This window comes from Caretta caretta, chromosome 1 (genome assembly GCF_965140235.1).
Source record: "Caretta caretta isolate rCarCar2 chromosome 1, rCarCar1.hap1, whole genome shotgun sequence".
In the NCBI taxonomy this organism is placed as follows: domain Eukaryota; kingdom Metazoa; phylum Chordata; order Testudines; family Cheloniidae; genus Caretta; species Caretta caretta.
Genome location: NC_134206.1, coordinates 287772087 through 287796390, shown reverse-complemented (window position 1 = coordinate 287796390; position 24304 = coordinate 287772087). Strand labels below are relative to the sequence as shown.

The following is a 24304-nucleotide window of genomic DNA, read 5'->3' as shown; positions in this document are numbered from 1 at the left end:
ATACATAGTAATTTCTTCAGACTTAGTGCTGCTCTTACAGATTATGACTTTTTTGAGTGTGGTGGATTTTTTCTACTTCACTAAGAATGTGAGAGTTTTAAATAGCTATACTAAGAAATCACTCTTCTCACTACTAGCTTCATAATTTGTAGCATTGATTTAATTTTGACCGTCTGAGTAGGTGCGTCTGCAGGATGTGCACAATATCAGAGTTGTTTGATATTTCCAATACAGATTGTCCTCAGAAAGGCTATGTTTGAACAATGTGCTTAGAGCAAAGTACATCTGAAATTCAGTATTTTAAAGTAGATTTAAGTGTAATTTAGCCCATGGAGCTGAATATTTGAGTTTTTGGTACAATTTTGTCCCACTGTTTGCTAGTAAAACTAGCATTTAAAATCCTTTCGTCTAAATCTCAGGTTATTTATTTTTAGCTTTGTTTATAATCCGTGTAGGACTGTGATATAAAGCTAGTTTTTATTTGGTACTGTTGAAGTGCTGAAAAATAGTAATAGTTTAGAATGACATTTGTCATGGTGGCGATATCTGAAATTAAAGGCACTTTATTGTGGTGGTTTATTGGTATGCTGTGCATCTTCTCAATTTGATAAAAGTCCTAATTGTTAATATACATATCTATGCAGGATTTTACCAATTTGTTGGCATGATTGCTGGTAATTAGTTAACTGGATTTTTTTAGTTTTTAATAGGGAATCGTTTCATACAGAGTATTTACTATCGTCCTTGGATGCATATTATTCAAGCGACAACATTTGATCCGTGTGTGTATATTACATATATATTTGTATTGTAATACCTGCTTTTAGTCTGGTTTTGGAGCTTTTACAGTTGATGATACAGATAAAAGATTTGCTATATTATTTTGGTGGCCTCAAAGTTAGTGATACGTTTTTGCCTAGTGTGACAGTCAGTTATCACTGCGCTTTAAATCAGTGGTTCTCAACAGGGAGTCTTTGAACCCTTTCAGGGAGGCTTGGGGCCCCATGGTTAAAACCCAGAGCCCAAGCCCCAGCTCCGCCCGTGGGGCTGAAGCCAGGATGCACAGGGTTGAAGCTGTGGTGTCTGGTGCCCCCCCCCCCCCCCCTGCAGGGGCCAGCAGGGCTGAATCCTGGAGCCCCGAGCCCTGGTCCTCCCCACAGGGCAGAATCCCTGAGCCCATAGGCAGAGTTGGGAGGTATGGGGGTGTTGCCTCCCTCCCCCTGAAACTACACTGCAAGAAACTACTCCCCTCCCCACCAGGCCAGGTCAGAGGCAGGAAGCCAGAGCCGGGCAGCATGAGGCAGCTGCTGCTGTGGCTGGTGCCATGGAGCAGGCAGCCTAGGCATTCCCTTGTCTCCTGCTGCTGCGGGGGGTTGAAGCTGCTCCTCAACTCCCAGCCCCCGTTGCTCACGCAGCTGGTAAAAGCCGACTGGGCAGAGGTACCTGACTCGGTGGCTGGCAGAGCCCTCGGGGAACTGGGACCGCATACAGCCCCTAGCTACCCTTGTCCCTGCACCTTGAGCTACCCCCCTGCCTGCACACAATCCCGAGCTACCCCCCTGCCTGCACACAATCCCGAGCTACCCCCCTGCCTGCACACAATCCCGAGCTACCCCCCTGCCTGCACACAATCCCGAGCTACCCCCCTGCCTGCACACAGCCCTTAAGTACCGTACTCGCTACACCCTGAGCTACCCCCCTGCCTGCACACAGCCCCTCGTTTTCCTCCTCCCTGCATCCTAACCTTTCCCCCAGTCCACACGCAGCCCCTAGCCACCCTCTCTCTGCACCTTGAGCTACCCCACTACCCGCACACACACCCTAGCTACTCCCTGCCTGCACAGAGCCCTTAGGTACCCTCTCCCTGAACCCTGAGCTGTTTTCAAACTTTTTGAGCTGAGCCCCCATCTTTGAGTTATAGAGAGAACAGAAGTTGATAAAGTACACATAGGAACTGAAGAGAAATAGTCAAACGAAAGAGTCCTGTTCAGTTACGTCACATGAAGGCAGTCAGCTAAATATTGACAAATTTTATAAGTGCTTTTATACAAGTGCTAGAAGTCTAAATACTAAAATGGATGAAATGGAGTGCCTTGTATTAAATGAGGGTATTGGTATAATAGACGTCACAGAAACTTGCTGGATGATGATAATCAATAGGACATGATAACGCCAGGGTTTAAAATATATAGGAAAGGCAAAGTGGGTTGTGCTGGTGGGAGAGTGGCATTTTATGTGAAAGAAAGAATAGAATCAAATATAGTAAATACCTTAAATGAATCAAACTGTACCAGAGAATCTCTGTAGATAGAAATTCTGTGCTTCATTAACAAGAATATACTACTGACAACTCTCAAACCAGGATGTGACAGTGACTGTGAAATGCTCAGGGAGATTAGAGAGGCCACAAAAATTGAATACTTAATAATAATAATAATTAATAGGTATTCAACTAACTGCATGTTGACTAGATACATGTCAGGGACAGGATGCAGACACAAAATTTCTAGACACCATAAATGACTGCTGCTTGGAGCAGCTAGTCCTGGAACCCCCAAAGGGAGAGGCAATTCTTGATTTAGTCCTGAGCAAAGCACAGAATCTGGTTCAAGAGGTAAATATAGCCGAACCACTCAGTAATAGCAACCATAGTGTAATTTAAATTTAACTTCCTGGGGGAAAGGGAAATATCAAAGAAGCCCACCACAGAAGTATTTAACGTCAAAAAGGGGAACTACTCAGAAATGAGGGGGCTAGTTAAATGGAAATTAAAAGGAACAGTCACAAAAAAGAAATGCCTGAAAGCTGCATGGAAGCTTTTTAAAAACACTGTAATGGACACTCAAAGTAAATGTATACCCCAAATTCAAAACAAAACAGGACCACAAATGTGCCACCACAGCTAAACAGAGTAAAAGAGGCAGTTAGAGGCAAAAAAGCATCATTTAAAAATTGGAAGTCAAATATTACGGAGGAAAATAGAAAGGAAATAAACTCTGGCAAGTTAAATGTAAAAGTACAATTAGGCAGACCAAAAAATAATTTGAAGAGCAACTAGCAAAACATACTAAAACTATCAGAATTTTTTTAAAACTGTATCAGAAGCAGAAAGCCTGCCAAATCAGTGGCACTAAAGAACCAGGAAGACAAGGCTATTGTGAGGAAGCTAAATGAATTCTTTGTATTGGCCTTCTCTGCGGAGGATATGAAGGAGATTCCCACACCTGCATCATTATTTTTTTGCGTGAAACATCTAAGAAACAGCCCTAGATTGAGGTGTCAGTAGAGGCAGTTTTGGAACAAATTGATAAATTTAACCGTAATAAATTGCCAGTACCAGATGGTATTCACCCAAGAGATCTGAAGGAACTTAGATATGAAATTGCAGAACTACTAATTGTGGTATGTAACCTATTGCTTAAATCAGCCTCTGTATCAGATGACTGGAGAAGAACTAACGTTACACCGATTTTTGAAAAAGGCTCCAGAGGCAATTATAGGCCAGTAAGCCTAACTTCAGTACCTGGCAAACTGGTTGAAAGTATTGTAAAAAAACAGAATTATTACATACAAAGACTAACACGATTTGTTGGGGAAGAGTCAATACAGCTTTTGTAAAGGGAAATCACGCCTTACCAATCTAATATGTCAGTACGCATGTGGACATGGTTGATACAATTCATATAGTGTACTTGGATGTTCAGAAAGCTCTTCAACATATTCATGAACAATCTGGAAAAACAGGTAAACAAAGTGAGGTGGCAAAGTTTGCAGATGATACAAAATTACTCAAGGTAGTTAAGTCCAAAGCTGACTGCAGGGAGTTACAGAGAGATCTCACAAAACTAGGCAGCAAAATGGCAGATGAAATTCAATGTTGATAAATGCAAGTAATGCACATTAGAAAACATAATCCCAACTATATATACAAAATGATGGGGTCTATATTAGCTGTTTCCACTCAGAGTGGAGTTGTTGTAGATGGTTGTCTGAAAATATCTGCTCAACGTGCAGTGGCAGTCAAAAAAGGTAACAATCTTAGGAACCATTAGGAAAGGGATAGACAATAAGACAGAAAATATCATAATACCACTATATAAATCCATGGTATACCCCACACTGTTCTGGGAGCCCTATCTCAAAAAAAGATATATTAGGATTAGAGAAAGTAGAGTAAAGGGCAACAAAAAATTAAGGGAATGAAAGTTTCCATGTAAGGAGAGATTTAAAAGGCTGGGGAGTGTTCGTCTTAGAAAAGAGACTAAGGGTGAGAAGAAATATAAAGTCATAACTGGTGTGGAGAAAGTGAATAGGGAAGTGTTATTTATTTATCCATCCATTTAATTTCTAGTTAAATGGAAATTAAAAGGAACAGTCACAAAAAAGAAATGCCTGAAAGCTGCATGGAAGCTTTTTAAAAACACTGTAATGGACTGTAATGGAATGTAACACTGTACATAACCAGAACCAGGGGTCGCCCAATGAAATTAGTAGGCTTAAAATAAACGTAAGGGACTACTTCTTCACACAGTGCATAGTCAGCCTGTGGAACTCATTGCCATGGAATGTTGTGAAGGCCAAAAGCATAACTGGGTTTAAAAAAAATAGAGAAGTTTACAGAGGACAGGTCCATCAATGGCTATCAACCGAGATGGTCAGGGACACAACCCCATTCTCTGGGTGTCCATAATCTCTGACTGCCCGAAGCTGGGACTGGACGATAGGGGATGGATTACTCAATAATTGCCCTATTCTGTTCATTCCCTCTGAAGCATCTGGCATTGGCCACTGTTGGAAGACAGGTACTGGGCTAGATGGACCATTGGTATGACTCAGTATGTCCGTTCTTATGTAGTGTGAAAGTCTCCCGAAATATTCATCAAATAATTTGTATACTGCCCAGAAGTACAGTAGAACCTCAGAGTTACGAACACGTTCAGAATAGAGGTTGTTCATAACTCTGAAATGTTCATAGCTCTGAACAAAACATTATGGTGTTTCTTTCAAAAGTTTACAACTGAACATTGACTTAATACAGCTTTGAAACTTTACTATGTAGAAAACAAATGCTGCTTTTAACCATCTTAATGTAAATGAAACAAACACAGAAAGAGTTGTCAATTTTTTTTTCCCCACTGAATGCATCCGATGATGTGAGCTGTAGCTCACAAAAGCTTATGCTCAAATAAATTTGTTAGTCTCTAAGGTGCCACAAGTCCTCCTTTTCTTTTTGCGGATACAGACTAACACGGCTGCTACTCTGAAACCAATTTTTTTTTACTTTCCCTTTATTTTTTTAGGAGTTTAATACAGTACTGTGCAGTATTTGTCTCTTTTTGGGGGGCGGGGGGGGGGCGGTCTCTGCTGCCTGATTGCATACTTCTGGTTCCAAATGAGGTGTGTGGTTGACCACTCAGTTTGTAACTCTGAGGTTCTACTGTATCCATTAATAAGAGAGTTATCTGCTTAATACAGTGCTTTATGCTTTTCTATGTCTATATGAATTCTTTTTATCCCTGGATCTTGCCTTATTCCAAAAGCTAGAAATTCAAAATATAGAGCAAATGCTATGTTCCATGAGCCAAAGATACTGCTTCAGACAGTTATCCGCTACTTATGTTTTTAGCAAGTTCTATACTATACCAAATTTTTAAGGCTACAGTAAAATCTTTTTAAACTCTTCCAAAACTTAGCAGATGTCACAATAAAAGTCATCCACCTTCCTTATGGAATATAGTAAATAAATCAGGCTTCACATATAGCGTACAGGGGAACATCTCTTTAAAAACTTTACCTACAATAGGCAGATAATATTAGGAAGAAGGGTCTTTGCCCATTGATATTTTTGCAGAGATATTCACATTATGCTGATTAAATAAATAGCGTTTTGTGGTCTTTAAGGCAGTGTTTAGATGGGTGAGTGAGCCTTTATATTCCAACTCTTGGGAAGTACTACACAGTTGGAAAGATGTCTCCCATCAGAAGAAAGGACTAGGTCGTTTTCCACAGATGCTGCCCCTGTGATGCCTGCAGTCAGGACATATGAGGATATAAGCCGTTGTCAGCCTTGGGTTAAAGGTGGCCTATGGTGTAGGATTGGCACCCCTTGGTCTGGAAACATTTTTCTTTAAACTTGGTTGGGAATTGGTCTTCTGGTAATTTCCCAGGCTTCCAAGATTTTAAAGCACTCTTATGCCTTTCTGTTAGAAGGTGCATAGGTTAGTAAGCTGAAGTATCATTTGCAAAATATGTCACAATACTATATTATCACAAACAATTAAAACAGAAGTGCAGCTGCCAAAAAAGTACATATTGTGATTCACTGTCCTTTTTTGTCCCTCTACCTGCTAATTACCAAACTTCAGTGGTTCTCAGTGGATCACTAAGTCATTGGTTCAAATTAGCGAAGTTCTACAGTGTTTAATTAGTGATCTCAGCGCTCCATTTTTTTTTCTTCTTGATGTATTATCAAGAATTAAATCAGTGGTTCTCAAGCTTTTGTATTGGGTGACCCCTTTCGCACAGCAAGCCTCTGAATGCGACCCTCCTTATAAATTAAAAACACTTTTTTTTTATATTGAACACTATTATAAATGCTGGAGGCAAAGTGGGGTTTGGGAGTGGAGGCTGACAGCTCATGACCCCCTGAGGGGTGATGACCCCCAGTTTGAGAACCCCTGAATTAAATGAAATCAGAAAATTTATATTTTTCAGACTTTTTTCATGTTCCACTGAAATGGTGAAATCGGTTCTTTGTCAGCATAGAGTAGAATTTAAAGAACGGGTACAGTCATTATCGGTGGGAGAAACTAGGCCTGCCAGCTATAAGTCTTTTTCCTCTTTTAATTATGGGCTCAGATTTATTAGCTCCTGAGGCTCCTGAGAGGTGTTACAGAATACCTCCATTTTGCCAAGTACATTTGGGCTTCTCAAAGGGGTTGGAGCCAAAGGCACTTAAGTTACAAGCACAATTGAGAATTGTGCCCTTTTGAATTCAGTGAGTGGGAGGGTTGCCATTGAAGTCAGTGGTGCCAGAATTTCACCCTAAAAGTTAATGAAGTAACTAAATATGATGGTTTTGGAGGAGGGAAGGGATGTGGGGCTTGGATGTCTCCTTCAAATTCATTGCTTTTTAATTTGAGTTATGTTTTTTCTTGTTCAGAAATCTCTACCCCAAATTTGCATCACCTTGGGCATCTTCGCCTTGTCGACCTCAAGACATAGGTAGGGAAAATAAGTTGTGTTTAATGCTGTGTTGATATTTATAAATGAGAATCAATTACATGGTTTAACAATTAGGTCAATTCTGATTCCTTTATCTAGACTTCCATGTTCCATCTGAATACTTAACGAACATTCACATTAGGGATAAGGTGAGTGTGCTTTCTTGTCCCGTATAATAAAATATGTAGATAAGAGGCTGCTTGGTTTATAGTATTCTTTTCAAGATAACCTGACAAGTAATTTTTTGCAGATGGATATCTCTCATCAAATCCAGTGTTTTTAGAAAGTCTTAAATTCTGTAAGAACAGAGGTGCATGGAATGTTCTAGGAATGTTACATACTCTTTCCAATGTTACAAGACAAAACAAAAAAATAAAACCCTGCATCCATTACCAGTTTTATTTTCCTTTAATTTCTTGGATGCTAAAAATGGTTTGCATTAGATTTTGGGGAATGTGAGAATGGGTTTAGGAAAGGACCAACAGAAATCATTAGAACCACAGTCAATGTAATGAAAGCAGTAATCAGTCTAGACCAATATCCTATATCTGAAAGTGTCAGATCCTTCAGACCAAAGCATCAAACCCTCATAATTTACATACCATAGTACAGGGGTTGGTAACCTTTCAGAAGTGGTGTGCCGAGTCTTCATTTATTCACTCTAATTTAAGGTTTTGCGTGCCAATAATACATTTTAACATTTTTAGAAGGTCTCTTTCTATAAGTCTACAATATATAACTAAACTATTGTTGTATGTAAAGTAAATAAGGTTTTTAAAATGTTTAAGAAGCTTCATTTAAAATTAAATTAAAATGCAGAGCCCCCTGGACTGGTGGCCAGGACCCGGGCAGTGTGAGTGCCAGTGAAAATCAGCGCGTGTGCCGCCTTTGGCACACGTGCCATAGGTTGCCTACCCCTGCCATAGTATATCAAAATTATACAGTACAGAGAGATTTCTTGATTCCATCTGATCAGCTTATAACCTGAAGCTTAAACATTGATAGCTCTTACTCCTTTCTTCCCTAGCTAATAAAAATAGGAATTTTAAGCTTGATATATTTAAAAAGAAATCCTAAACAATTGTGTTGATGAGATAATTCAATAATGTTTAGAAATTAAGATGTAAGGGTTTGCTGTACTAATGTAGCTATATAATGAAATTAGTAAATGAACTAATAAATTTAAAAGTAAAGTGAGATGTTCAGAAAATACACAAAGAAAAATGATCCCCCCCTTTCAGGTTTGTTAGTTACATTAACTGTCCTGCTGTTTATATAATAGGAAAATAGGAAAGCTTAATTTAAATTGGAGAAAAATTGAGCTTTTGATTAGTATATTACACTGCTATATACCTAGTATAACTTTTGCAACATACTTAATATAAGGGAAACAGTTTGATTATATTTTTGATTTAGTTGGGGATTGGTCCGGCTTTGAGCTGGGGGTTGGACTAGATGACCGCCTGAGGTCCCTTCCAACCCTGATATTCTAGGATTATATTTTCTTGTCACGTTTAAATGGTATTAGCTGTCATTTATTTTATTTACCTTTTTTGGTTTTTAATCTTAATTTTTTTATCTTTTGCAGCTGGCTGCAATAAAGCTTGGCAGATATGGAGAAGATCTACTGTTTTATCTCTATTACATGAATGGAGGAGATGTATTACAGCTATTAGCAGCAGTAGAGCTGTATGTTCAAAATATTTTGGCCAATTTGGTAATATAATAGAATGACAGTTTACTTTAGTAATCACGAAGTAAATCTAAGGTTTCAGAGTAGCAGCCGTGTTAGTCTGTATCCGCATAAGCTTTCGTGGGCTAAAACACACTTCATCGGATGCATGCAGTAGAAAATACGGTAGGAAGATATATATACACAGAGAACATGAAACCATGGGTGTTATCATACACACTATGACGAGAATGATCACTTAAGGTGAACTATTACCAGCAGGAGAGGAAAAAAAAACTTTTATAGGGATAATCAAGATGGGCCATTTCCAGCAGTTGACAAGAACGTGTGAGGAACAGGGGTTGGGGAGATAAACACGGGGAAATAGTTTTACTTTGTGTAATGACACATCTACTCCCAGTCTTTATTCAAGCCTAATTTAATGGTGTCCAGTTGGCACATTAATTCCAAGTCAGCAGTCTCTCGTTGGAGTCTGTTTTTGAAGTTTTTTTGTTGTAATATTGCGACTTTTAGGACTGTAATCGAGTGACCAGGGAGATTGAAGTGTTCTCCACCTGGTTTTTGAGTGTTATAATCCTTAACGTCTGATTTTGTGTCCGTTTATTCTTTTACGTAGAGACTGTCCGGTTTGGCCAATGTACATGGCAGGGGGCATTGCTGGCACATGATGGCATACATCACATTGGTAGATGTGCAGGTGAACGAGCCTCTGATATTGTGGCTGATGTGATTAGGTCCTATGATGGTGTCCCCTGAATAGATATGTGGACACGGGCTTTGTTGCAAGGATAGGTTCCTGGGTTAGTGTTTTAGTTGTGTGGCGTGTGGTTGCTGGTGAGTATTTGCTTCAGGTTGGGGTGCTGTCTGTAAGCAAGGACTGGCCTGTCTCCCAAGATCTGTGAGAGTGATGGGTCTTCCTTCAGGATAAGTTGTAGATCCTTGATGATGCGCTGGAGAGGTTTTAGTTGGGGGCTGAAGGTGACGGCTAGTGGTGTTCTGTTACTTTCTTTGTTGGGCCTGTCCTATAGTATATGACTTCTGGGTACTCTTCTGGCTCTGTGAATCTGTTTCTTCACTTCAGCAGGTGGGTATTGTCGTTGTAAGAACGCTTGATAGAGATCTTGTAGGGTGTTTGTCTGTGTCTGAGGGGTTGGAGCAAATGTGGTTGTATCAAAAAGCTTGGCTGTAGACAATGGATCGTGTGGTGTGGTCTGGATGAAAGCTGGAGGCATGTAGATAAGTATAGCGGTCCGTAGGTTTCCGATATAGGGTGGTGGTGATGTGACCATCGGCTATTAGCACTGTAGTGTCCAGGAAGTGGATCTCTTGTGTGGACTGGTCCAGGCTGAGGTTGATGGTGGGATGGAAATTGTTGAAATGGTGGAATTCATCAAAGGCTTCTTTTCCATGGGTCCAGATGATGATGTCATCAATGTAGCGCAAGTAGAGTAGGGGCATTAGGGCATGAGAGCTGAGGAAGCGTTGTTCTAAGTCAGCCATAAAAATGTTGGCATACTGTGGGGCCATGCGGGTACCCATAGCAGTGCCACTGATTTGAAGGTATACATTGTCCCCAAATGTGAAATAGTTATGGGTGAGGACAAAGTTCAGCCATCAGGTTTGCCATGACATTTTCAGGGATACTGTTCCTGACGGCTTGTAGTCCATCTTTGTGTGGAATGTTGGTGTAGAGGGCTTCTACATCCATAGTGGCCAGGAAGGTGTTTTCAGGAAGATCAACCGATGGATTGCTGTTTCCTCAGGAAGTCAGTGGTGTCTCAAAGATAGCTAGGAGTACGGGTAGCATCGGGCCTGAGGAGGGAGTCTGCATAGCCAGACAATCCTGCTGTCAGGATGCCAATGCCTGAGATGATGGGGTGTCCAGGATTTCCAGGTTTATGGATCTTGGGTAGCAGATAGAATACCCCTGGTCAGGTAAAAGAATAAGTGGACACAAATCAGACGCCAAGAATTATAACATTCAAAAACCAGTCGGAGAACAATTTGCTCTCCCTGGTCACTCAATTACAGACCTAAAAGTAGCAATATTACAACAAAAAAACTTCAAAAACAGACTCCAACGAGAGACTGCTGAATTGGAATTAATTTTCAAACTGGACACCATTAAATTAGGCTTGAATAAAGACTGGGCGTGGATGTGTCATTACACAAAGTAAAACTATTTCTCCATGTTTATTTTTCCCCCCTACTGTTCCTCGCACGTTCTTGTCAACTGCTGGAAATGGCCCACCTTGATTATCACTACAAAAGGCTTTTTTCCCTCTCCTGCTGGTAATAGCTCACCTTAACTGATGACTCTCGTTATAATGTGTTTGATAACACCCATTGTTTCCTGTCTGTCTGTCTACTGTATTTTCCACTGCATGCATCCGATGAAGTGGGTTTTAGCCCATGAAAGCTTATGCTCAAATAAATTTGTTAGTCTCAAAGGTGCCACAAGTACTCCTGTTTCTTTCTTTAGTAAATCTAAAATTCTGCTCTCTAGTTTACTTCTAAAAGCTAGGAAAGCTTTTTTTAACCCCTAAAAATAGAGGCATGGTCTGTGCACAGGGCTGTAAGCTTCTGAATTCTAATACTTACTCTAGTACTGGTTTCTTTCTATAGTCTCTCCATTTGTAATAAAATGCACCTGCCTCATAAGGGTTTTGTGTTGCTTTTAAAGCACCCTGGAGACAAAAAATGCTACATAAATTCCAACAGTTGTTAAAATTAATGGTGTGGAGAAAGTGAATAGGGAAGTGTTATTTACCCCTTCACATAATATAAGAACCAGGGGTCACCCAATGAAATTAATGGGCAGCAGGTTTAAAGCAAATAAAAGAAAGTACTTCTTCACACGGTGCATAGTCAGCCTGTGGAACTCGTTGCCAGGGGATGTTGTGAAGGCCAAAAGTAGAACTGGGTTCAAAAAACAATTAGATAAGTTCATGGAGGATAGGTCCATCAATGACCAACAGCTAAGATGGTCAGATGTACAACCCCGTGCTCTGGGTGTCCGTAATCTCTGACTGCCAGATGCTGGGACTGAATGACAGGGAATGGATCACTCTATAATTGCCCTGTTCTGTTCACTCCCTCTGAAGCATCTGGCATTGACCACTGTCGGAAGACAGGATACTGGGCTAGATAGACCCATTGGTCTGACCCAGTATGGCCATTCTTACGTAACCATCTGAAAACAAAACAACAAAATGGAGGACAATAAACATTCTGAAAATGGTTTGTTGCTGGGATAGGCCAGCTTCTTACAGAGGATGGCCAAGATTTTGGTCCTACCGTTGGGACTGTATTTAATAAATGGTTATATGGAGCAGATAAGTAGGTGTTTTATTGGCTTGATTTTATGTCTTAAGAGTTGTGGTTTTTTTAATAGTGTAAACCAATGTCTGCTTGAAAGAGTGTGTTTTTTGTATTCTGAAATCAAAGCAACTAACATCAAAAATTCTTTTTCCTCCCGACTGAAAATGAAAGATTTAACCGCGATTGGAGATACCACAAAGAAGAACGAGTATGGATCACCAGGGCACCAGGCATGGAGCCAACAATGAAAACCAATACATATGAGAGGGGAACATATTACTTCTTTGACTGTCTTAACTGGAGGAAAGTAGCTAAGGTATTTTTTCTTCCACTGTGCAGATTTTTAAATTTATCAACCATGTATTTTTAAAAATCTTTTTTAAAAATCCCCTTTTTTTATGGAGTGGGTGTGTGTGTGTATGTATGTATGTATAAAATATTCATTCTGTACCCCACACGCTGGCTTTGTGACTTTAGTTCAGATGTAGGAGGGAATAAGGATTTCCTAAAAATACTGGTTCATTACTGGGGGGGGAGGAACTGTCCTCTCACTCTCTTGAAGAGATAGAAAAATGCAGAATATCATTTTCCAATAGTTCTAGTTAAAATCCAATTGCTTTGTTCTGATTACTGAACTATGGAGTAATTACTTCTTGCCATTTAGAAGTTGGGCATGCAAATACTGTACTTTGTTTTAGAACATTAAAAACAGAGCACAAACTTTTTATTTTCAAATTAAACCATTTCTCCTTCATGGTATTCCCTCCACAGATGTGCATTGTAGAAGATTCATGCTTTATCACTTGAATCACAGAATCCTTTCATATTAGGAAGTATTTTGGGGCATAAGCCAAAGCTCCTCAGGACTAGCGTTCTTGGCCATAGGGTGGTGGTCAACACAAACAATATCCCTACTTCTATTCATCTTGCTTTGTTCCTCTTTGGCAGACAGTGCAGTCTCAAAATCCAGCCTCACTGTGTACAGGATCAATGTCAAGATTTTACAGAATTTTATTTTTCTTCAAAAATTTAGTTATCAGTGTGTTAGTAGTTTCCTTAGCGTAATTTTAAGATCTTTTTATAGGAGTTTTTTTCCTCACTAGAATTTGACTATCAACTGTCCAATTCCAGAGGAAGCAGCGAAGATTCTCATGTGCAATACTATGGCAATATGTTTCCTTGAACACCAAGGGAAGAACAGACTTCCATTGTTGTTATGAGATGCTAAGTGCTTTTATGGAATGATGCATTCAGAACAAGGTGATGTCTTCAGCGCTACCTCTGGCATGAGTTTAATACACACACAAAAAAACCACCCAAGATCCTTACACTACATACAGTACAATTTATTGGATCAAGTGGTCCCTTGAGAATTCACTGAAGTTTTATTTTGTCATTATAGGGCCATCTGAATATGGCATGGGTTTGCAGCGTTGGAATTTAAATGTCTGATCTGCTGCAGAATAGATGTTTGTTTGAAGTTCCACATTTCTTATGCATCGAGGAAAGGGGAATATATATGCCTTTCTCCCATTTCCTCTGTTATTTCAAAGTTGATAGGTCAGGGCCAGAGTGATCTTGATATCTTTAGCTCAGCAGACATGGTTCTTGGATATTAGCCCTTTTCAAGAATCTACCCGTTACTCTTCCCTATAACCTATTCTCAGATCCTTTATGTCAAGAAAGAGGGCAAATATTTCATCCAACTTGAGATTCCCTTAACCTGAAAGCCTAATTGCAGGATTGATTGTTTGGTGAGTCATTGCACTTTTCTGTGTAAATCACATCTCTGCTGTTTGGAATCATGCAAATATTCTTCTAAGCAGTTATATGCCTGTAGGTGAAAGTATTTTCATGTTTAACCAGAGTCTAAAGGGAGTAGTTCCATTTCCCCCCGTGTAGCAGTTACCTTGCATTTTCTGTTAACACAGTGGACTCAGGTTTGTCTTCATCTACAGATAGTCAGAGATGACCTATTATATATACTACCATATTAATGTGCAGGAGTATTCATTATTTTCAAATCTCTCAATAAAATGGCTTCTTACTAGTCTGGTGAATGTGAGAACATCTAGTTCTCACAAAGTTTATGGAATCTTTTTTTAATTTCTTGATATGTTACTTTTTGCATCTGTAGTTAGGTTTTGTTTTGTTGTTTTTTTGATTGGCTAACACACGAGCATTTACACACTTCAGGTCTTAATGGCAAAGCTGCCTTATAAAATTTTTCATAAGGGGAAGATAATTGTAGGGCCTTAAACAAAATTGGCCTAGATGAACTTGGATTTTTAACTGAATTGGTTGATTTCTTTATCAGTTTTTTTTCTTAGCATTACTGACAGCATATCTAAGACTATCTTACATGCCTGAGACATTCTGAGAGGTATTATCTTAATGGGGAGAAAAGGCCCTATTGGAAATCTACAAGGTTGTTTCTCACTTTTGACGAAGAGTGAAGCCAAACCCTTTCAGTTCCGAGTCTGTATGAATGGATCATGTTATGTATTCAAACATCCTATGAGCTTACTTGAATTGCTGTACCAGAAAGAATAAGTGTCCACTCTGCCACAGAGGTAGCAGCCTGCATAGCTGCTATTCACTATATGCCTGTAGTAGAAATTGTGAAGTTGCTACTTGTAGCTTGATTATTCCTACTTTTAGAAAGCAGTATTCTCTTTGAGAATGTAAATTGGATGCTGTATTTAGGAGAGCAGAACTTCAGTCTTTTTGACTAGTGTACTCCTCGTCCTTCTTTCAGGGATAGGTAATCTACAGCAGTGTCAATGAAGAAAGATTACTTTTACCAATAGCTGTTGCTCTCCCAAATATATTGTCTCTGCAGATCCATACAGCTTTTCCTGCCTCCTTCAACTTCACAAATTGACAATAATTGTCCAATATTACAGAGGACCTGACATCTAGTTAGGGAAAGAGGGAGAGCTTTTATACCTTTTTTAGAATTCAGGATCCAAGGAACATGCAAGCGGTAGCATCTTAACAACTTATTGATTTCTTGTTAGTTTGGAGCAAAATATACCAGGAAAGCTGAATATTGGTTGAAGGGGAGTTATGGAGGACTATGGGGAAAAATTGCTTTTTTGAGCAATGGAAAAATAACTACTAGGCTAGCTGTTACTATGTGTAAAACTCATCTGAGACCAGTGGGAATTTCAGGCACAGATGGAGAGCAAGGATATGGCCTTAAGTCTGTGTAGTAAAAATGCTATCTCTAATATTAACCTTTTGAGTCAAAATTTCCCAAGAGTTTTAGGATAATAAGGACATGATTAAATTTAAATGCTGTTTGTAATATGAAGGGTTAGTTGTCTAAGTGACTACACTTCTAAATCCCATTAGAAAAATTTAAATTCCAGGGAAGTACAAATATCAAATACCGTGGAGAACGTATCCTGATCAATTACAACCACATGGAGACATTTTTAAAAGATATTTTCCTTGTACTTTGTTTTACTGTAACAGATACATTATTACCGAATATTGAGAATATCAGTTTGCCAGAAGAGCATATTAATAACTGCTACTTAATTGGTCCATGGATGTTGCTTTACTGCAGTCAGGTTAGAATTATCTGCAATAAATTACCATCATTTACATCTGTATTTTAAATAAATTATTTTTCTAGATACTTTATAAATCTTTCCTCTTGTTGTAATGTATATGTGCATTCTTTGGATAATATTACCAAAAGTACCAGACTGTTTTTTTAAAAAATATAGACTATACTTGCAATTTAATAAAACTCTGTGACAACATCCTAGGCTGGTTTTAACAATCTAATAAAATAGATTATACATAATCCTACTCAGTGAAATAGCAAATAACATTAATTTAATAAAGAATGAGTTTTACTTTACATTCACCTTTGGTAACAGACTGAAAAAGGAAATGAGTGAAAATTGAATAAGCATTGAGACAGCTTCCTAGATTGTTTTGAAATTCAAATTAAATGAATTATCCATAGACATTTAGATAAATAGCCCAAGAACTTGAATATTGAAGAATTTTATTTCCTATTCACCGTAAACAGAAATATTAAGGAAATGTTGATCACAACTATGATATGCTTATCGCTTTTCATCCTATTCCATGTAGAAAGTACAACATGGTTAGAGAAATTTTGATTTTATACTGAGCAGGTAAAACAAGAGAATACTCAACTGGATAGCTTCCTCTGTTGAAGCTGCTGAGGTGATGCTGAAAGGCCCAATAACAAGAGAAAGGAAAGTGGAAACAATGAGGCCAAGCAATGCCACCAATGATTACACATTACTAAAAGAAAATTCTCTTAACTAAAATTTTATAATTTCTCTCTTCAAAAATGAGGAAAGTTGATCCCTGTTAAGAAACAAAATTAAAACCCTGGCTTTATTTTTCCTTCCTAGAAGCTTGAATTCTTTATGGTAGAGAAATGTAGACATCAGAAAACACATTCTTTTTCTTAGAAAAGGGATGCTGCCTATACTAAATATCCTTTCAAATATTTACGGTCAATATTTAAATATTTTTTAAATTATTAATAGAACAACATTTAATGACAAAGACATGCTATAGAGTAGTAGGTTCTCGTTCCTAATTTCTATTTGGGTCTTTTGTGTCCATTTTGTAGCTAATGCAAGTATTGTTTCCAGTCTAATTGAAAACTATGTCTAGTAATGGGGCTTCCACTGTTTCCCATAGAAGACTGATTCACAGTCCAGTAGACTTCATCATTTTCCCTACATTTAGCCTGTTTAGCCTACATTTGCCTTTGCTCTCTTATTCCATTAATTCTCTTTAAACAATTCTCTTCCATATTTGGTGTTCACACCTACTAAATATTTTGTATAAATACATTGATTGCTGTGACATAACTCACTCTTCGCGACTGTAATCAGAATGACATATGAAAAATAAGATTCACTGCACAGAAAATTTCTTTAGCATTGGATATGCTTTGTGGGATTTTCCCCCCAAAGTATGGAATCCCTATTCTTGGTTAATTCAAGGTATTTAAAAAAATCATTGTTTCCATATGAAAAATAAAAGCAATTAATTTAATCAGTGTTTGCTTAAGAGAGCTGGAGTTTTTTCCATTTCTTTGTATCTAATAAATACAAAAATGATCAATGCTATTGTTCAGATCCAAATCTATGATGCCCACTACTAACTAAAGTGAAACGTAAAATAACATGTATGAAAGTATTTTTCTATGTGCAATAAATACACTACTTTTTGGTTTTCAAAAATATTTGGTCAGTGAATTATTTTCCCCTATATTGTTAAATATAATAACTTTTAAGTGTAATTACACACTCTGAATGTGGGATCTTTTAATACTTCAGCATACCTGAAGCAGCAATAAAATGACTGACAAACACTGTTTTAATGCTTACAAAACTTGCATCCTGTAGGTGTTAATATTTACTAAAAAAACTGTCAGTTACAAATCTCAATCCATATGGTTCTAAAGGAACCCTCATGAGCCAGTAAGATTCCTTCCTTTAGACTCCACACATTAATTCAAGTGGCTGTTCTCTACATGTAGTCTTGAATGCACTCCAGAATATGTGAGGGTTTGAAGTAACTGATCTTAGCATTTACCTGTTTTCTTGCTTAATAAGTTTTGTTAAAGTAGCAATTCCCCAACTGTGATCCATAGACTGGTAATGATCTGCAGAGCCTATACTGGTCATCTGCAGAACATACTCTGAGAATCATGAACTGGAAGGTTGGAGAGAAGGTAATTTGAGGGGCATTTTTCTTATTTCAAAGTGAAAGACAGGAGAATTACAGAGTTAAAGACTTTTACCTTAATTTATACCCCCAAGAACCATGTGTGGAAGCTTTTTCCACACACTGGTATCCCTTGCCCCCCCCTTTCCGACCCCCCCCCAAAAAGAGAGCTTATGTGCCTGTGCATTACCCCACTCTATCCATGGATGTGCATGGGGTGAAATTTACCCCCCAACATTAATACAGTGGCACGCTATATTAACTAATTTCCACCTCAGGGTCCCCAGGAGCTGTCTCAGCCAGGAAGCTGGGGTGGAGGATGGGATGAATGTTGGGGCCAGAGCCGCAGGAGGGGGAGACAGCTTTCATGCACATGGCCCTGGCCTTGTAGATGCTGCTGGGATTCTCAAGGTTTGTGGAGATCTTTATTTGGGGGATGTAGATTCAATTAATTCTCAGTATGATTCTCTAAATTCCCTCGTTACCATGGTGAATTTTTTTCTCTGTGCCATAAAAACGTTGTTTCCCCTTAAAGATCAGAGGCCTGGGACTCAGAACTCCTGAACTCTAATCCCAACTCGTGCATTGATTTGTTCTCTAATTCATCTTACCCATCTGTAATAGAAATAATACTATATTTAACTACCGCCAAGGGTGTTGTGAGGCTTTATTATTAATTTTTTCAATGCTTTGAGTGTGTTCCTCAGTAAGAGTTGACATAGTCCCTACCCAGATAAGTTTAGAATCTATAGGAGGTTTGTTGTTTGAGATAGTAAGCTCAATAAATTAAAGCTGAAGGCAAATGTTATTTAGCCTGGGATGATTATTACTGAGTTAACAGAAAGTATCCTTAAAGTACTGTACTAAATTTTCAATTAAACATTCACTTTTTGAATGAAAATTCAATGAAAGGGGCTTCGGGAGCTGTCAAACTACTAAAAAGTTAAAAAAATGATTTTTTTTAAGGCCCAGTTTTATGAATATTTTTGCGTATATCCAAGTTGTATGCTGAAGATGCCGATGTGAGTACACAAATTGCTGATCACAATTCAAGATCATGCAGTGGAATTGTAATAAAAGCAGAGCACTGCATATTCATAGCAGAGTTGTCAAGCGGTATTTAAATGGTAGGTATCCTAGCAATCTGATTCATAATGGTTGCTAGCTATTCAGAATATATTCACATACTTGAGTGGCTGGAATATTTTTATAATTACTAAGCAAATCAAATGCCCACATAGTGCAAGGGATTGTATAAATGAGAGAGAAACTGTGCATTTATGAATTAGTAGCTGTAAGAGCCTCATACACTGGCTGAGCATATTAATATTCAATATAATGGTTTATAAAGTGCTTTGAGGTCTTTAGATGAAAGCCCCTATTGAAGTGTAGAGTCGTAATAAAGGGCTTATATCTATGCCTCAGCAAACCGAAAGGAAAGATGGATACACCAGAACTTTAATACTTCACCTAGGTATAAAAGGTAGTGGAATGCTTTGTTACATCCGTGATTCTTAAGTAGATTTAAATCTCCTTACATAGTTGTTTGTTCTTCTTGCATTTCATATCATGAAGAAGAAACCTGGCCTCATGGTATTTCTGACTAATTTGTCTTCCACTAACAGTTGGCATGGTGATATGCCACAAAATACCTCGAAACTCAGTGTTGTGGCATCTAAAGTAAATCTTTGAAAAGATCTTTTGAATTGCTGAAAAATAGGTTTAGTAAAAGTTTAGTTAATGACGTACCTGCACATTTGTATCTTGTCTGTATGTTTAATAGTTTAAGTGCTCACAACTAGGTTTCTGAAGCTAACTTAGCATTTAAAAAAACGCTAAGATGGTGCAATTGCAGACACTGCACTGTATTATATTGATTTTTTTAAAATAATGAACTATGATCACAAAAGAATCTTTGGGTTTTTTGGCCTCATTTATAAAATAGGAGTTAAATCCAGCTATTTCTAAAAGCATCATTTTACTTAAAGAGAAGAAGTTGCTTGTCATGGAGACAGACATTTACATATGTAAGGGAAATATCAACAATTAAATAATCCTTTTTGTTTTAATTGTAGGAGTTCCATCTGGAATATGACAAATTAGAAGAAAGGCCTCATCTGCCATCAACCTTCAACTACAACCCTGCTCAGCAAGCCTTCTAAAGACTTCCCTTTTCTTGGGGTATGGCTGTCTCAGCACAATACTCAAAATAACTGCAGAACTGATGTGGCTCAGGCATCCTGGTTTTAATTCCTTGAGGATCTGGCAATTGGCTCATGCAAAGGGTCACCATTTGAGGTCCTGCCTTACTAATTATGTGCTGCCCAACAACTAAATTTGTAATTTGTTTTTCTTTAGTTTGAGCAGGGTCTGAATTTGTTCTTGTTTTATTTTATTTTTTGCCAGCAGACAAGCTTGGGTCTAAAGACAAGCGAATACACTGTCAAAAGTTTACCACTTAGTTTCCAAAATGTGTAAAAAAAAAAAAAAAAAAAAAAAAGCAAAAAGACAAAATTAGACAATTTGCATTGTTCATTGTAGCACTATTGGTAATAAAAAATGTTTGTGCATTTTTATGTGAAGATCCTTCTCGTATTTCATTTGGAAAGATGAGCAAGGTCTGCTTCCTTCATTTTACTTCCCCTTATGTTTTGAAAGGCAGTTTTCGCCAAGCTTAATGCAAGAATATCTGACTGTTTAGAAGAAAGATATTGCCACAACCTCTGGTTAGTTTCCAGGGTTGTGTATTACTGAGCTTCATCTTTCCAGAATGAGCAAAACACTGTCCAGTCTTTGTTACAATTTTGTAATAAATGTGTACATTTTTTTTAAATTTTTGGACATCACATGAATAAAGGTATGTATGTACGAATGTGTATATATTATATATATGACATCTATTTTGGAAAATGTTTGCCCTGCTGTACCTCATTTTTAGGAGGTGTGCATGGATGCAATATATGAAAACGGGACATTCTGGAACTGCTGGTCAGGGGACTGCTTTGTCGCCCTGTGCACTAAAGGGCCAGATTTTCAGCAGCCAAGGACATCCATACCCAAGTGAATGTGATGGGACTTAAAGAAGTGAACTGAGACAATTCACTCTGGCTGTTTGAACAGCAGCGTTTCATAGGAAGAGAAAAAAAAATCAATCTTGTATTTTCTGACCACATAAAGGCTTCTTCTCTTTGTAATAAAGTAGAAAAGCTCTCCTCACTGCAGTGTTGACTTTGATTTGAAATTGTGAAATCATTTCTTCAACAATGAAAAATGAAAATAACTGTTGAAGTATTAAAAATATCAAGCTGTACAGTGGTTAAGACACTTACATTGAAGAGTCTTTTAGCTGCTGACAAATAATTTAAGAGATTATATACCTTTCCTCAGTAGGCCAAAAATTATGGTTAATCTTGTTTTCACATTAAACAAACTAATACAAAATAGAAAATTATTTTTTACAAATGGGGTTGGGTAACATTTGAAATGATAGAAAGGTTCATATTAAAATACTTTTCTTTTTGTGATGGGTTTGTTGGTTTAGAATTAAAATATCCTAACTCGTCACAGCTTTACTTCCAAGCTGATATTTTACCACTTCAAACAGAGAAGTATGTTTCATTTGATGCATATGACTTCCTGAGGCTCAGACCTCAATAAACAAAACCTGAATACACCATTTCTGGAAAGTACTGTAACTGTTCTCTAGACTAAAGGAAAAAAACAACAACCTGGGTAGTGTGTGTCCCTTATTTTAATGTGACAGTTATTTTACATTCAACGACTTGTGAACTATATTCCATCTGATGATGCAAACTATGTTTTAAAAAACCTGCGGTTACCAAAGCAAGAAAAGACAGCAAAACAATGTCAGTGAATCTTGATTTTTTTTTATTTTAGTTTTTAACCTATTTTTCTATGTAGTACAAAACAATTTGTTGGCATTTATCATATAATGTTTGGAAATTGACCAATAATGACATTGCTGTGTTTCTGTATCAGGTGTATAGCAACTTTAAATTCTACATTTTTATATGTATTTTGGGATAAGAGAGACATAAAAATATAAAACTACTTATATATCATCTTTTTATTATTTAAAGCAAACAACTTTCTCAATCTGAAAGGAAAGTGATGGTCATAATTTAAATGGTTACAAACAATGATGAAAAAAGTTGCCTATGATTTTTCCCTAGCTCAGAAAAGAATCAAACATTTAACTATTAAGAAACAAAAACTATAAACGGAGGGATGATGTGATTTTTTCAGTACAACAGTTTAATACTCATGGTAAATATTTCTAATTTTAAAAGGCCTGCTTAGACTTCAAGATTTAGGTTTTAAAAAGTACCTTAAGAATACATTAACTTTCATTTAGATGTGATTATTTGTGGTCTAATATATTTTTTCCTGCACAGTATCAGTCTTGGTGAAATGAACAAAGGTAGAGTAAGGAGCAAGCAAGTTAGTGAAATTAACAAAACAAAATCTTACATGCTGCAAAGTATGTGATGACCTTTTAAAAATCTATCATTAATCTGGAATTGGGAACGTAACCGCATCTTCCAAACGGTGACTTTTGTAAAGACTTTGCATTCAGTTTCACTAATTCAGAAGCTTGATGTACTTAAAATTAATATAAAATACAATGCACAAGTGTCGGTGCAGGAGCTGATGACTTATACTTTCCAAGGGAATAAATGATGTGGCTCATTTATCCTGCTTCTTGGTGATTAAATAAGGGGGTACAAAGACTTGTAACTCCTGGGTTATTTTAGTTTTGTATCATGTTGTGCCAAAGCAGGAGAAGAAGCTTTGAATACAAAACAAAAGATATAAAACTTGAAGTACTCCATGAACAATTACAGGTCTCCTTAATAAAAAGCAGAACTCTTTTTAAAAAACAAACACACACACACAATACCCTTACTGAAAAGATTTTAAATCAGCATATTTTGGTGACTGAATTGAGTTAGGATACTATGGTTATATCTGTATTTCAATAAAAGACCCGCGGCACAGCCATGGCTGGCCTGGGTCAGCTGACTCGGGCTCACGGGATTCAGGCTACAGGGCTATAAAATTACAGTGTTGATGTTTGTGCTTGGGCGGGAGCCCACACTCTGAGACCCCGCGAGAGGGGTGGGTCTCAAAGCCCAGGCTCCAGCCTGAGCCTGAACATTTTTAGCCCCGCAGCCTGAGTCAGCTGCCCTAAGCTCTAAGACTCGGTGCTGAGGATTTTTGTATTACGCTGTAGACCTATCCTGTGGGTATATCTACGCTCCAGTGTAAGCCCAGGGTTCAAACTCAGGCTCAAGCCTAATCCCTCCTCTGTCGACACACACACATCCCGCTAACTCAGGCTCCCAGGACCCTAACGGAGGGGTGGAGGATTCAAGCCTGAGTCAAACCAGGACCCAGGATTCAAGCCACAATTGCTTTGCAGTATAGATGCAGCCCCGCTGGACTCATGTTCTTGGAGTCTGTCTAAAGTATCCCGATGGCCAACTTTCTTTGTTCTCTGGCAGTCAAGTTTTGGTGGACAGTCAAGTTTTCCCACACTGCACCATGAACAAAGGTTAGAGTGGCCACATTTTGGGAGGGGCCAGCGTAGTGCAGTGTAGATGCTGAAGCCCCAGGTTGGGACCGATGGTTTATGAATGCCAAACCTGAGGTTACAGATGATGCTCAAACCCTAGGTTAACAAACCCAGGGTCTGCTAACTTGAGTTCTAACCCGGGGCTGATGTTCAGTGTAGACATACCCTATGCTATAACACACTGGTTTGCTGTATATCCTGTGGCAGCTAATGTACAAAAAACTTTGGAGGTGATTTTATATTCACTATAACATTATTATTCTTGGAGTAAAAAGATTACTATTCTTCAACTGTTTTCATTTAAGTCTTTTTCTGTAATTACATGTAGTCAGTCCTCTGTGGACCATACGCAAGGTAAGTTATGAGTAGCAATATGAACCTGGCTTTCTCAAAACACTTGGAAATATTTAGATCTTTGAAGTGTTTCAAAGACATTTCTAGAGTTGTGGTTTTGTTAAGGCTTGTTATAAAGCTCTCCAATGATGCATTGAAACAGAAGAAGAATCATTGCAGTTTATTTGGATAGTCACTTCTCTGTTGGGAAAAAAATGAAATGGACATTACGCACGTGTCTAGAAATAGCAGTGAAGGGAATACTCAGTTAGACAACTATTCCAGCCTTATCTCAAACCACTGGGCTTTCTCCAAAACTGAGTTAAAAACAAGCAATCTTAGCATTCAATTCCCTGTCTGAGTTTTATTACAGCGATGGGTCCTGATGCTGCAAATATTTACAA

General features: G+C 38.0%; 1 protein-coding gene across 6 annotated transcripts in view; it reads left to right on the top strand.

Annotated features, from left to right (window-relative positions):
* Positions 1-21187, top strand: part of CNOT2 (CCR4-NOT transcription complex subunit 2) — a 151681-nt gene extending 130494 nt beyond the window's left edge. For 4 of the 6 annotated variants that reach the window (XM_075124364.1, XM_075124365.1, XM_075124362.1 and 1 more), the window contains 5 exons: positions 7163-7224; positions 7324-7373; positions 8813-8913; positions 12410-12554; positions 13342-17484. In XM_075124364.1, coding sequence (XP_074980465.1) covers positions 7163-7224; positions 7324-7373; positions 8813-8913; positions 12410-12554; positions 13342-13458 — 475 coding nt within the window. In that variant the 3' untranslated portion in view covers positions 13459-17484. Of the gene's footprint in view, positions 1-7162; positions 7225-7323; positions 7374-8812; positions 8914-12409; positions 12555-13341; positions 17485-20046 lie in introns of those variants that run through there. The other 2 variants (XM_048835797.2, XM_048835796.2) reach the window with 1 other exon arrangement.
* Positions 21188-24304: the final 3117 nt, after the last annotated feature.